Source organism: Nomia melanderi, chromosome 6, assembly GCF_051020985.1.
Source record: "Nomia melanderi isolate GNS246 chromosome 6, iyNomMela1, whole genome shotgun sequence".
Lineage (NCBI taxonomy): Eukaryota > Metazoa > Arthropoda > Insecta > Hymenoptera > Halictidae > Nomia > Nomia melanderi.
In genome coordinates this window covers 7,705,704-7,718,854 of record NC_135004.1, presented here as the reverse complement: position 1 = coordinate 7,718,854, position 13,151 = coordinate 7,705,704, and the positions used below count along the sequence as shown (strand labels likewise).

Genomic DNA, 13,151 nt, shown 5'->3' with positions numbered 1-13,151 from the left:
CCCTATGTAGCCTCCCCCTCCTATCAGCGGTCTGACCCCATGCTATGCAGATTAAGGCCTTCGAGGAAAATGACTAACTAATATGTCTTCCATCGTGGTTCACCAAACCCTGCCGAGGAGTATAAAGCACACGCGAGTGCTTTTATCTTCTTGCGGCGGCAGGCGTTCGTTATTCATCGCCATTACCGATATTAGCGGCCCCCTGCTTCCTTTTTATTTTAAATCTCATCTATCCGACTTTCGTTCCCAGTTCGTACGCTTCCGGTTGATCTGCTTCTGGAAAATTTATGGGGAAGCGTGGCGTCACGCGGGAACGTCTGTTATTTTCGTTTTATTTGATTTTAGCGATTGCATATTTTTGTCCTTGGATCATTTTTAAAGTATGCTCAATGCAGGAAGTCGAAGTTTCATTCAACGAATCATAAGGCAATTAATATTGTGTCTTTTATCTCTCAAACATTTCTATACTTTACATAATACACTTTAATCCAATCGCAAATTACCACATTTTTATAATTTGGTTTTTCTTTGATTTTATACTCGAAACAGTATTGCAAAAGTTCGAAAATTGAAGCGTTACTGTACTTTCAGAACGGTCCTTTAGACAGTAACGATATCCAAATGGATTCAACGTATTTTCCAGCGACATGGGCTTAGATAAATCCATTCACGGTTGTGCAATGAATCACTGTAAGTCCCACGGATTCTTTACAAGTGACCCAATCGTTCTAAGTTCACACCAGTACTTACAGCGCCGTTAATGGCGCGCCGTAAAAGCCGGCGCGAACCCGTATCGCGGTCTTTTTGGGATGCTGCGTACCCGCCGAAATAGACCGGCACGCGAAGGAGAGCAACGTGAGAGCGGTTTCTCTCCGCTGACCCCCCTCCTCACTCCTTCAACCCTGCCACCCCGTCTTTCTTCTTTCACCATTAGTTCATCCCATGCAATATAACTCGGAGGTGAACAGATAGGGTGCCAGAATGACTACGTGCGTTCCCAGTCTGGCCAACGAGGCAATGTTTATTTGTTTATTCGGTGTACACGACACCCAGGCGTCGTCGGGTAATTGCTGTCGTCCGCTACGGACACCTCGACGGAACCCGAGCATGCCCGTCTATCCGGCAGTCGGGTTTGCTCGACAATGTCAGCGTGGAGGATCGTTATCCGCTGCTTTATCGAGAAATCATCAATCGATACGAAAATTTATATGAATTTTATTTAAAATGTTTTTAATTAAAAATTAATGTAAGTTTCTAATCCATGGATATCAAACTAACGAACGACTGTATTTTGTTATTAAAATTATTCAATAATTTATACCCTACCAAAACTTTCAAGTGAAAGCGAAATGAAGAACCTCGTTCTTTTTGATATTATTTTGAGCTCGTGGAAACCGTTAGTTCGGGAAATAAAATTCCTTTTACCCGGATTATTGATAACCAACTCCAAAATGTAAATACATATGAATACTTGTAGTATTTTAATGCGGTAGACTTAGAAGTTTCTATTTTTATCAACTACTATAAGAAGAAAAATACTTGCTTAGATGAGAGTGAATAATTCCAGTTTTGCTTCTAACAAATATCAAACTTCAGTATAGAAGTGTCAGATAATCTCATACCTTCAGACACAACAGTCGCGTTCAGAAAGATCGGTGCTCGCGCTATTTCACGTCGCTTCCACACTTAAGCGCAGTTATCAATTCGAGGATACCGAAAAAGGTTACCAGTGGAGTAAATTCAAGATTACCATTCAGTCTAAGAATGTTGGTACAATCCTCCCATTCTTCCTTCCTTCCTTCCTTCCTTCCTTCCTTCCTTCCTTCTTTCTTTCCCTTCTTCCTTCCTTCCTTCCCTCCTTCCTTCCTTCCTTCCTTCCTTCCTTCCTTCCTTCCTTCCTTCTTTCTTTCCCTTCTTCCTTCCTTCCTTCCCTCCTTCCTTCCTTCCTTCCTTCCTTCCTTCCTTCCTTCCTTCCTCCCTCCCCCCTCCCACCCTCCTTCCCTCCTTCCCCTCTACTTCTTTTCTGCCTGCATTCCTCACGAAGATCTTCCGGTTTCGCATTATAGAGCTCGCTACGTGAAGTCGAGTCCTCAGAACATATTGGTTGGTACTGTCGAGAGGAGCTGCAGCCTTGACTGCCGGGGCGATAGTGAATAGGAGAAAAAGGGATGCCGGGACGGTGGGTTTCATTCAAATGAGATCTCCAACCTAGAGAAACGAGGGTGGAGGCGGTGAGGGTTACATGAGAGGGCAATAGCATAGACGCAGGTCGAGATGGTAAGGAGACGGCGGAAAGAAGGGGATAAAAAAAGAAGCAGACCAAGAGGTAGAGAGAGGGGGGAGAGATAGAATGACGACAGGAGGGGGGATCGCAAGCGTTGGTCTTCTCGAGTGTTTTTCTATTCAGAAAGGACTCGCATAAAGTTCTATATACCGAGTTCTATCCCATTCTATAGCAAGAACGTGGATACCCTAGGAGAGCAGGGATAGAAGACGAAGGAAGAGGTAAAAGGGGGATGGCACTCTCATACCATAGTACCGTTCATTGAAACGAATGGCCTTATCTACCTTTCTTTCTTCTCCCTTTTGTCACCCTTTCCCTCTCTTCTTCTCTCTTCATTCTGTCTTTCCCACGCCCTTTCCCTCTTTATCTTTGCAATTTCACATTTCCACATCGCTCTTTCTTCACGCATCACTTCTCACTCTCTTCACTTTATTCTTCGCTTTTCATTCGGTGATCCTCGAACACCTACGTTCCTAGCACGAGATCTTCTTCCTTCTCTAAGGTTCCACTCTTCTCCTTTCGCCACTGCTCCGTCGCCGGGAATCCACCAAGATTACTTATCCTTCGCCGAAGGACGCTCAAGGCTCAACCTAAAGCATCATTTGAATAAACGCGGAGTTACTGCTACGCGTTACGAGGTACGCCAGCGAGTGAACGGGAATAGGGGGATAAATAAATGGACGGACGAAATTGTGGAATTAATTTTTGTAACCATGGTAAGGTGTCTTCGAAAGTAAGTATAATACCTATATTCCTCAGAGTAAATGCATAAAACTAAGGATTTTAAACTTTCATTTAACAGAAGAATGTGGGATTTCCAGTCACGGTTATTAATACCACATGAAAACAAAAGCCCCACCTTTAGCAGAATTGAAAGATTTACAACGTCACACATCCATTTGCTCCCACAAAGCGAAATCCATTCCTCAGCGCACCTTTTCCGCTCCGTATTCGGGTCATCGCAAATGACCCCAATTTTCTATTAAAAAAATCAATCTCCCCGAGCAAATCCCCGAAAACGCGGGGCTGCACTCGGGAATTGCAACGCGCGGCCACGGCTTCCCCATTTTCCATTTCGGAGGAGAACGTCTCGCAGACAAAATTCCTCCGGATGTTGCGCCCGCCGAAATTTATTGCCACGCTTTCGAGAACGATGCCTCACCGGGCAAATGGGCGAGCACTCACAAAATGAAGGTGTTCGGGCGCGGACGTCTCGCAGTCCGGTGGCCCGTTTCCGGTGAAATATTAAAACATTCTTATCCGAATCCGTGCCCGCGTAATTTTCTTAAGCCCTGGTCGTCCGCCGGCAAATTGTGGCGGCTGCATTTTAATAAGAGAAAAATGCACGCTGGGGGAACAAAAGCATGGACATCCGTTGCGGCTGGAAGGAGATCGCATTTCCGTCGGGGATTGCTAACGGGTGTAGCGTTATTTCGCGCGATCCAGGCGACACGGGAATCTCACTGGCAAGGATTTAAATATTTCAGGATGCAGCGCGCAACCTTTCGCGCGCCGCACCACCCTGATACCCCGCGAAAAGACTGTCTGCGAGTGAACCGGCGCGACGCGGCACGGCGAGCTTTCGCGGAACGAGAGAGGGGCGGGTCGGGCCAGCCCGCTGAATTATTTCGTTGGGACTATGAGCACGCCGAGAATCAGAGATCGGAAAAGGTACTCTCGGGCCAAAGTAATTCGTTTCGTATCGTGCAACGAGGAGGGAAGGAAAAAAAGCATTAGCAAAGCGGCGTAGAGGGAAAGAGAGAAAGGGAAAGAACGGGTGGTACGGGAGGGAGAGGAGAGAAAAAGACGAGGGAGAAATGAACGCCTGACACGCGAACGTTTTAGCGGAACGGTGTTACCGAGACGAAATCGAAGGCAACCCTGTCATCCGAACTTCCGTTCCGTGTCCCGAATGAATAGATCGCCAGATTTCTATTGTTTTCTACGGTGCATTACCGTTTTTTTCCTATCGTTCCTTAAAAGGTTGGAAATAATTTTATTACTTGAAATATTGTCTCAGCCTTTGGCATAGTAATATGGAAATTAGAATTGCACGGAGTGAGTCACGAAACCACGATACACGCTGTATTTATGGCAGCAGAAGAAGTTGAATGGCACAACAAGCCTTGCTCCCTAGCGATTTTATTCGTCCTTTTTTTTTCTTTTGAGCGCGCCGATGCACATACATGCTCTGATTACACTGCATTTTAAATTACGGCTCTTATCTCGGTTTGTGTGCCTTTAGTCATCGGCGCGAGTGAAAAGGTGTCGATGCAAGGCATTTTCGAGTGTTCAACGTTTCGCCTTGTTTTATTTTTCGAATATCAATCAGGCAACAAAGTGTTCTTGTTCGTGCTTCATGAATCACCCCGTATAAATTCTAAATACTCGGCTCGCGCGTGTTTCGTTGCGCGCAGGGTAAATAACTTCAGTGTATTTTACGATCAACGAAAGTCCTGCAGCCCATAAATTTTGGACACGTTGATGTGGAACGTAAAATTAGAATGTACTGACGCAATACTGTACCTTCCAGTTAGTGGTATTAGAAGGTGTCAACGTGTAAAACTGTGTACTAACATGAGGCAGAATTAGAAGCTGCTGACGCACGTGATTTTTATATTAAACGCGGATTACACTGTATAGTATTGAACGCCTCCGTAAAATTATAGGAACATAAATACCTGTGCGTCGGTGCTGTTTCGTCATTTTGAATGTAATCTTATTCTTATTTACTATTGTGGAAACACTATTTGTCTCTTATAATTCTTCTAACTTCATAAGAAAGAACAAAATACATTACAAATTATACTAAAACCTTTATTCTTTTTCATATCTTTAAATAAGTTTCCTAGTATTTTTCCTTTAATTGCAGGAATTGTTGATAATACATAATTTCAGTGACATGAAGAATGAAAGGAAGAAAAGAGCTGACAGTTTTACTAGGACCTCTCCTGAGTTTGAAGCAATTCTATAATAAAATATTTGTTCAAAAGGTTCAAGATAGGGTATCATTAATGTTAGGCTGTTGGAATCTTGTAGCTCCGGCAGCATCCAACTCATGAATTTCGTCCGTTTTTCTTCAGGCATCTGAATTTCATACTCTGGACCAGTCCTCGACCATCCTGGGTCATCCTTTTCCTTTGGCTGGTTCACTGGAGGCTTTGTCCCCATGAAGAGCTCGGCTATCGGCAAAGCGTGCTTATAGACACAGCACACCCATAAATTGGGTCCTGGCAATCTTCCAGCTTTAAGGATACCTCCTTTCTCTCTTTGGGCACCTGGATTCCATACTCTGGACCAGGCCTAGGCTATCTTGGGTCCTCCCTCTTCTTCGGTTTGCCAGCTGCGGGCTTTACTCCGATTAAATTTTGACCTTAGGATCTTGTATTACAGATATCGAGCCTATTCTACTTCAACATTTATACAAATTCTCCATGTAAGCTAACATGTACCAAGAGTCTAACATTTAAAAACTAAATAGTCCAATTCAAAAAAGGTACTTTCCTATGACAATTTTAAACATATGGAAAGAACTTAAATACTCCGCTCACCTAACAATAGTTTGCCTATTAATAAGGTCAGCTAAATTATTGAAACGCATTCAATGACAGGCTCGAAATATTCAAGAGAACGAAAATCCCGTCACGTAACTCTGCCGTTCGAATAAATTGGTAGCGTTTGGCTCGTCAAGCTTTAGCCCCGATTTCCTACCGCGAATTTACGATTTCAGCAGTGTTTCTTTGGGTGCTCGGGCGAGAAGCCTACCCAAGCAGCAACGACCCCGGGGATCCCATTCCGGAAGACGAGATAGGCCTGATAAATGTTGACGAATACGCCGGTCTCGGGCTAACATAACCCGTGGCTGAACGCGCCAGGTGCTGCTTGCCGTAATGCGATTGACTTTATCTTCGGTAATCGCCTACAAGTGGAAAAGCCACCTTCCACTTTTCGGTCTGTTTCCACGCGGCTCCGTTACCTTTTTACTCGTCGTTATCGTTGTCGTCGGCCATCCCGCTCCCTGCAGGGCAGAGCCCTCACTAATAAAATAATTCTCCCCTTTTCCAACGGTTATTTATGCCGGACAAGTGCGCCCGTTCCCCGTCCCGTATCTTTATTCTGTTCGGCCGTGCCACTAATGCGCCGGAGATTAACGGTTTCAAATCGTTCTACGGGCCTGAGTGTCAACTCGGCGGGAAAGTGCGATCGCCGGGTGGACGTGTCGCTTGTCGGGAACACTTGCGTTCTCCTTTCATCTTCCGCTCTGACGGCCGTGCCGAGTGCATCGGCTCATTGCTCTTCGGGAAAGAGATCGTTGGGTGACCCGGTCGCTGAACACACAGCGGCCAGAACTCGAACGGTCCTGTGCAGTCCGGTGCGCGGCTGCACGCTGCCAGATCGGCAGAAATAGAATTGTTCGACCAGTTGTGGAACGTGGTGCGCGGCATCGATCAATTTATCGGGGGAGGGGGGTATGGATTTTTGCAGCGTAATTCGTTTGCGGTATGATTGCAGGCGATGGCGGATCTTGATCGAGTAGAATATGGAAAAGTAGAATAAACCGTTTCGCGAACACCCGATTTCAGGATTTGTCTTCTTTCTAATTGGCCTGACTGTATATGCGCGGTGTCGTTTGGATGATAAATATTAAGGAGACTCGTTGTGATGAAATTTGTTCCGCGGATTAATTATTTCAGGACAAATTATACTTTCATTAGTACAGTCGATTTTTGGAACATTGTTCAGTTATTTTATCGTTATGTTATTCTATATTTCGCTGTTCTCTGTCGTTAAATAGAATAGGTCCGAAATGGTTTAAGTGGAAACGTTTCCAGCTAATTCGGCAGTCGGTAATTGCCGGCGATGTTAAATACATCGTGACGTTACGCAATATAAAGTAATAATGCAGTCGCCACGAATGATTTATTGGTACTATGCGTTAGCGGAATTCGTTGGGAACACGGATTCAATGGCATTTAATGCACTGCATTTAATATTATCGTGTGACCACAGAGATAGTTATTACCGTTGTATCGGCGTTAGGTTAATCTATCTCGGATTTGCTCGCGGAATAGTGAACCGAATGGCAAAGAACCGCGTGTCAATATTTTTAATTGGATTTCAAACATTTGCATTAGTATAATAAAATATTGCGTAAACAGTAAACATGAAAGTAATTATAGGAACCTGAATACAACATTTTTGTCTTATTCAGTGATAACAAGATCTTGTTACGATTTTTATGTAATACGAGATATTTCCATTAGTTTACTTTATGAGAAATCAATTTTTGCCTGCAACATTATGATTTGTCTCTTATTGTTCCTATAGTGAACTCGTTTCAAACAGATCGTCAAGTTCATTTTTCTTCAATTTCGTAAATTATAAAATATTATGTATATTAGTTTCGGTAATTCTAAATTATTAACTTACATATAAAAGGATATTATCAGTATGAGACTGTTTCGACTCCCACTATTCTTTTCGGAGATTCTTATCGTCCTAAGGTAGGATGGGGTAAGAAAGAACGCATCGGCGAGGAATCCTCATGTGAAAAATAAGTTCAATCAGGGAACGATTAAATAAACGATGTCCGTAAATTTTCACGAGTCAGAGAAACGGTTTAAGGGTGTCTCCTTGTGAACGACATAATTGCTCCCATCAATCCGAGACGAGACAAATTAAAAGAGTATCAGTGAATGCGATACGGCCTCTTGCATTTAACGACGATTTCATGGTCCGAGAATATAGGGGGCTAGACACTTAAGAGTTATATAAAAAAGTAAAGTGAAAAGACCGAAATCTGAGAAATAGATAGTTCACCAAAGAAATACTTTATATTTCAAAACTAACCGATTTCTGTTTAATTGTCGAATTCAACGTAGAAGTTAGTTTATTGAAATTTCTCGGTATCTATGATAATAGATTATACTTTCGCTTTTCTTCCGCTGTCTCTCAAATAAGAAATTTTTCCTTTCGAAAGAAGCATATCCGGTTAACCGGTAACATCTGGAGAATTAAACAATGGGAATATTAACTTCGTCGACTTTCGAAAAATAAGGTTCCGAGACGTACTCTAGATTGTGCTACCGGCTTCATTAGTGGCGGGCAAATATCAATAACATTCAAATTACTTGCCGTTAGTTACTGGGAAAGAAGGACTGCCTAAATTTCCCGAGAATACTAATTAAGTATCACTAATTAATTCCACGGGATGATGTAATTTATGCGAACAGCTCGTTACCAAACAGGTGGTATTCAACGGCTAATGACCTGGGAACACCAATAATTCATTGATTAACGCCATCTACTGAATAAACAATAAGCGCTCCACTTTGTTGTCTCCCTGGCCGCCGCCATCCCTCCGCCTTTTCCCATTAGGATATAACAATCAACTTTAATAATACACCGCGATAATTCATTACCGGCCCTTCGCGAGTGGCCTGCCTGAAACGATCCGAGGAAAATTTAATACTTTCCCAGGGCGCCGGTAAAAAGGATTAACTTAATAAGAGGTCTCATTACTTCTTAATTGTGTCCAGGGTTGTATCTCGATCGCGATGCTTCCGCGCCGACGGTGAAGAAACTTCGGATTTATATTCAGCATCCAGATTGATTTAATTGAAACGTTCCATCCAATTATGCAGCCGATCCCGTTCGTTTACCGAACTTCTTCCGCGATTCCCCTGTTCATCGCGTCTACAGGTTCCGTTACGAATGGAAGTAGCAGACGAAGATTATCGAATCCCCCTTCAGTAACTGATTTTTTAATTCCTTCATTATATTCGTGGCCCCACGTGTCAAACGGTACTTTTCAGTTCATGTGGTGTAATTGCATTTACAAACTCCAACTATAAAGTTTTATGAATTGTGGATATGTTTTGCATTTCTGAATAGCTAACAGATGATTCTTAATATTCTAATAACTGTCTTCACAATATCACATTGTCTATGAGTTTGTAAGTTTAAAGAAATAAGGAATTTTCAAAATTATGGATAATTGAACGTTTCATTTTTGTAGAATTGGCTATTTCGACCACTATGGGCGCATTTGTAATTTATTGAAGCCTAATTTCGCTCGCGACCGAATAGGCAAATCACTACCGCGCATGACTAGGTCTCTTCAGAGCGATCTGGATAAAATAGCGTATAATTAGATAGGGTGTAAGATATATTTGGAGCGTGTCCATGTTGGCCTGCAGCCAGAGCTCACCCTTTTGATATATACCTATAAAGGAGGTCAAGAGGGTGCCCTCGTCAGAGGGATAACACCGACGCACTCGGGAACAGCTACACCGGTACTGATTGCTGAGGCTTGTCGTAAATTTTTGTGCGTTATTAAATTTCTATCGCGACTGTTTACCGGCACTGTTCAATCGCTGTGTTATAAAATTTTCATTGTTGCAATTAAGAAAGTATAAAGTTTGAAATCTTGTTATTAAAAAATAAGTAGAATTCTCCAGATTTCTTTACGACAATAACTGTAACGTACAGTGTTCGAGTAAAAACTTCAGATTCAAAGAAGTGTTGTTTTAATTGTAGGTAGTGACAAATATTAATAAAATTAATTACTCTCTAAAAACAATACTCACTGAATTTCTTCAATTATTTTCAGGTGCTTTAAATTTTCTCACGTTCTATTATATCTTGTGAATTGTTTTTTTCAAATAATTTGAATGTTCCATCTAAATTCCATAAACGTCGATACTTTTCCTACGTTTCATATTCCATGTTTCATTCTTTCTTTCATTCGGCATGTTTGTGCGAACTATCGAAGCACCTCTATCTCGTCTGCAGCGATATTTCCAATATATTTTCCTGCGGATAGTATATTTCACTCAAACACGTCACATCCCTTCTCTCTTCTAAACCGTAGCAACAATCGCTGCAGCATCCTTTATACATACACGGTACTCACGGATTACAATAAATCTGTAAATGATGTGAGTATAACCGCCTAAGAAAGAGCTTAAGGGGAAAATTTGTTCCCCTTTACTCTCGAGCGGCTGTTGACTGATACGATGTGTTTTCTCAGCGGCGAATGAAATATTTCATACGGTGGACACAACGCGCGCGGTAATAAATGACGCGGAAATGGCGATAAATTTTTAACCGGGGAAGTGTATTTTACACGACGTACGAGGCAGGGAGGAAAGACCATTAAACGTCTAGTAAACAATTGTATGTCGTTTGTTCTCTGTTTCCGTTTATAATTTTTTTTCCTCGTTCTTCCTCCACTTTCATTAACCGTCCGATTTTCATCTTCTATACGTTTCCACCACGTAAATCGTTGTTCTATCCGACGAATCTTTTACATTAGCCAGCGATAAGGTATCGAATGCCGCCGCTATGAATTTCCAAGCGGGCGAAAGTTTGACATCAGATATTTCTTAATTACACGGCCGCGGCTTAACTTGTCAAGTGTGCGCAATTAATTTTCTACGGTGTTAAGCTAAGCTGAAGCTCTCACCCGAACGCACGCAGCGTGTTCATAAATGACGGGGATTACGCTCGGTACCGTCGACTTACATTGTTATCTAATAATTCTAATTAGCGTTAACGAACTTCCTCGTCGCGTTTCATCCGATGTTGCCTGACATCGAGAACTCGAATTCTGAGGAGTTTACTCCTTGAAACGTAACCTGAATTTGTTTAATCCGTTTTGTATCGAATTAAAGATTTGACGATTTGAACGCAGATTGGGATGGAAATCTTTCAATTTTGTCTGAAAAAATAGAACACAGTCTTGAAATGATTGTTTTTTAGTCGTTGTATTTTAGTTCAAATGTTTTTTTAGATTTCGTTTTGTAGTGCTCACACTTTGATTTCGTGTTTCATTTATTCAAATAATATCAGAATATTCTACGTTAGACAGCATTAAAATATTCATGTTGTTGTATGTCGGTTTTCTACTGCATTTGTTCCTTCAACTTTCTGAAAAAAAACATTTTTTAATTTTTGATATCTAAAATTTTCAAATGTCTGAATTTCTAAGTTTTAAATTTTCGAATTTTCAAATTGTCAAATCTTCTTAATTTTACATTTTCAGATTCTAACGTTTTAGAGGGATAAGAGTGGGTGTATTTATTTCTCTCTCATTCAGAAATTAGTGGCAGAAATACTTACAATTGAATTATTCATTTCTAAAAAACAACTAGTATTTTTAACCTTACGTTATTAGAATATTGTATGACGGTATTTAAAAGTCTATGGTAATTTTGAGACATTACTAAGGATTCAGCTGTCTATTCCCAGGCTTCCAGCGTCGAAATGGTTTGCGTGCTTCGGCGTTTCTAGTTTGGTTCACAAAAGGTCTGGTCTGCTTCGAGAGCGGCTATGATTCTGAACGAGGAAGAGGGAGATAAGACCCTCGCGATTATTCACCGTTGAAATTCAGTTCCTCGCGTTCAGCAATTCCACGGGCCTCGGGGTTCAGCGAAAACTCTCCATAGCGACTGATTTGCTAAAATTATTCTTTAGGTTGGAAGTAACGAGCGTAGTGTTGCCGATAACCGACAGGAAGCGGCTACTCGTAAATTTTCCTCGTATCATATGATTCACGGAATGGTCTGGTCGTTTCATTATGTTCTCTGTAATTGGTGACTCCAACGGGCTACCTCCTGAAAATGGACCCTCCTTTCGCCAAGATAACGACCGATAATAAATCATCTTTAACGAAGAGTTCATCGAAGAAGCCACCATTATCGCCCTTTTTCCTTATTTCTAGTACTTTCCCTTAATAATATTCAATCGATCAAACTTCTAACAATATTTACCATTCTATGCCTCATTAATGTCCTTTTTTACTCGATCTCACATAAAATGTGTCGAAGATACTTAAAATGATAAACTGAAATTTTATAAGAAACTTTAGTAACAGTAGAGTAAAAGACAAAAATATTAAGCGACCGGTTAATCGGAGTATTTAGATTAAACATTATTTATATTTTATTGATGGTTTTTGTAATTGCATAAATTGGTATTGTTGTAACCGCAGATAAATTTAAATTGAAAATCATTGTTAAATAAAAAAATTTGTAGGCATTTGTACAATCATGTACATCATTAACAAATATGGAATGCAATATTATGTAATGTCTGAAATTTTCTCACATTCTTCACTCAGAAAACCTCGTATAACATGCAGTAATTCTTCTCAATTTAATGTTTGTATAAAAAATATTCGAGTAAAATTATCATTTGCCCTACATCACTCGCTCGCAACACATTTCTTTCATTTTAATTGAAATAAAGAACACAAATAAGTATGCAAATTTAGACTTTCATAGCTTCTTTGCAACAATCGGATACAAACAGAGTTTTCTCCTGAGGTAAACAAAAATAAAATTTTAGTGCACTTGATTAATACGTGTATTTTACGGTGCTCCACGTATCAACACAGTATATAAACGCAGTAAAATTTATGACGTAAATAGCGAATTTTATTGAGAAGCAAATACGTTTGATTTAACGATGATGTTTCGTCATTTCAGAGGGCCTCAGAGAGTACTTCACCAAGTACGGGGACATCACAGAAGTCATGGTCATGAAAGATCCTACCACGCGACGATCAAGGTAAGTTTCAGCTAGTCAACATCCTTTATTCTTTGCTTGTGGTCGCCGTTTTCTGTTTCTAAATATGTAACAGTCCACTTTAAACTTTTGTTTCAAATGATCTTCTCAGTCGGCTGCCTATAAATTGTAAATTGTCGGGAACAACGCACACGCAGAGACGTGTATTCAATTTCAACATTTTTTGATTTCAAACTTCTACACTTTCAAAATTTCAAAAATTCAGCTGACTATGTGCATTGTAATGACGGTGCTGCGAGAGGCATCCGGAGTTTTAATCGTCGTCGAAGAGTATTCT

The 13,151-nt window shown here is 41.0% G+C and overlaps 1 protein-coding gene across 6 annotated transcripts in view; it reads left to right on the top strand.

Moving 5' to 3' along the window:
• Rbp6 (RNA-binding protein 6) overlaps positions 1–13,151 on the top strand; it is an 824,356-nt gene that overhangs the window by 347,155 nt on the left and 464,050 nt on the right. For all 6 annotated transcript variants that reach the window (XM_076368421.1, XM_076368426.1, XM_076368422.1 and 3 more), the window contains one exon: positions 12,775–12,856. In XM_076368421.1, the coding sequence (XP_076224536.1) occupies positions 12,775–12,856 (82 nt within the window). The remainder of the gene's footprint in view (positions 1–12,774; positions 12,857–13,151) is intronic.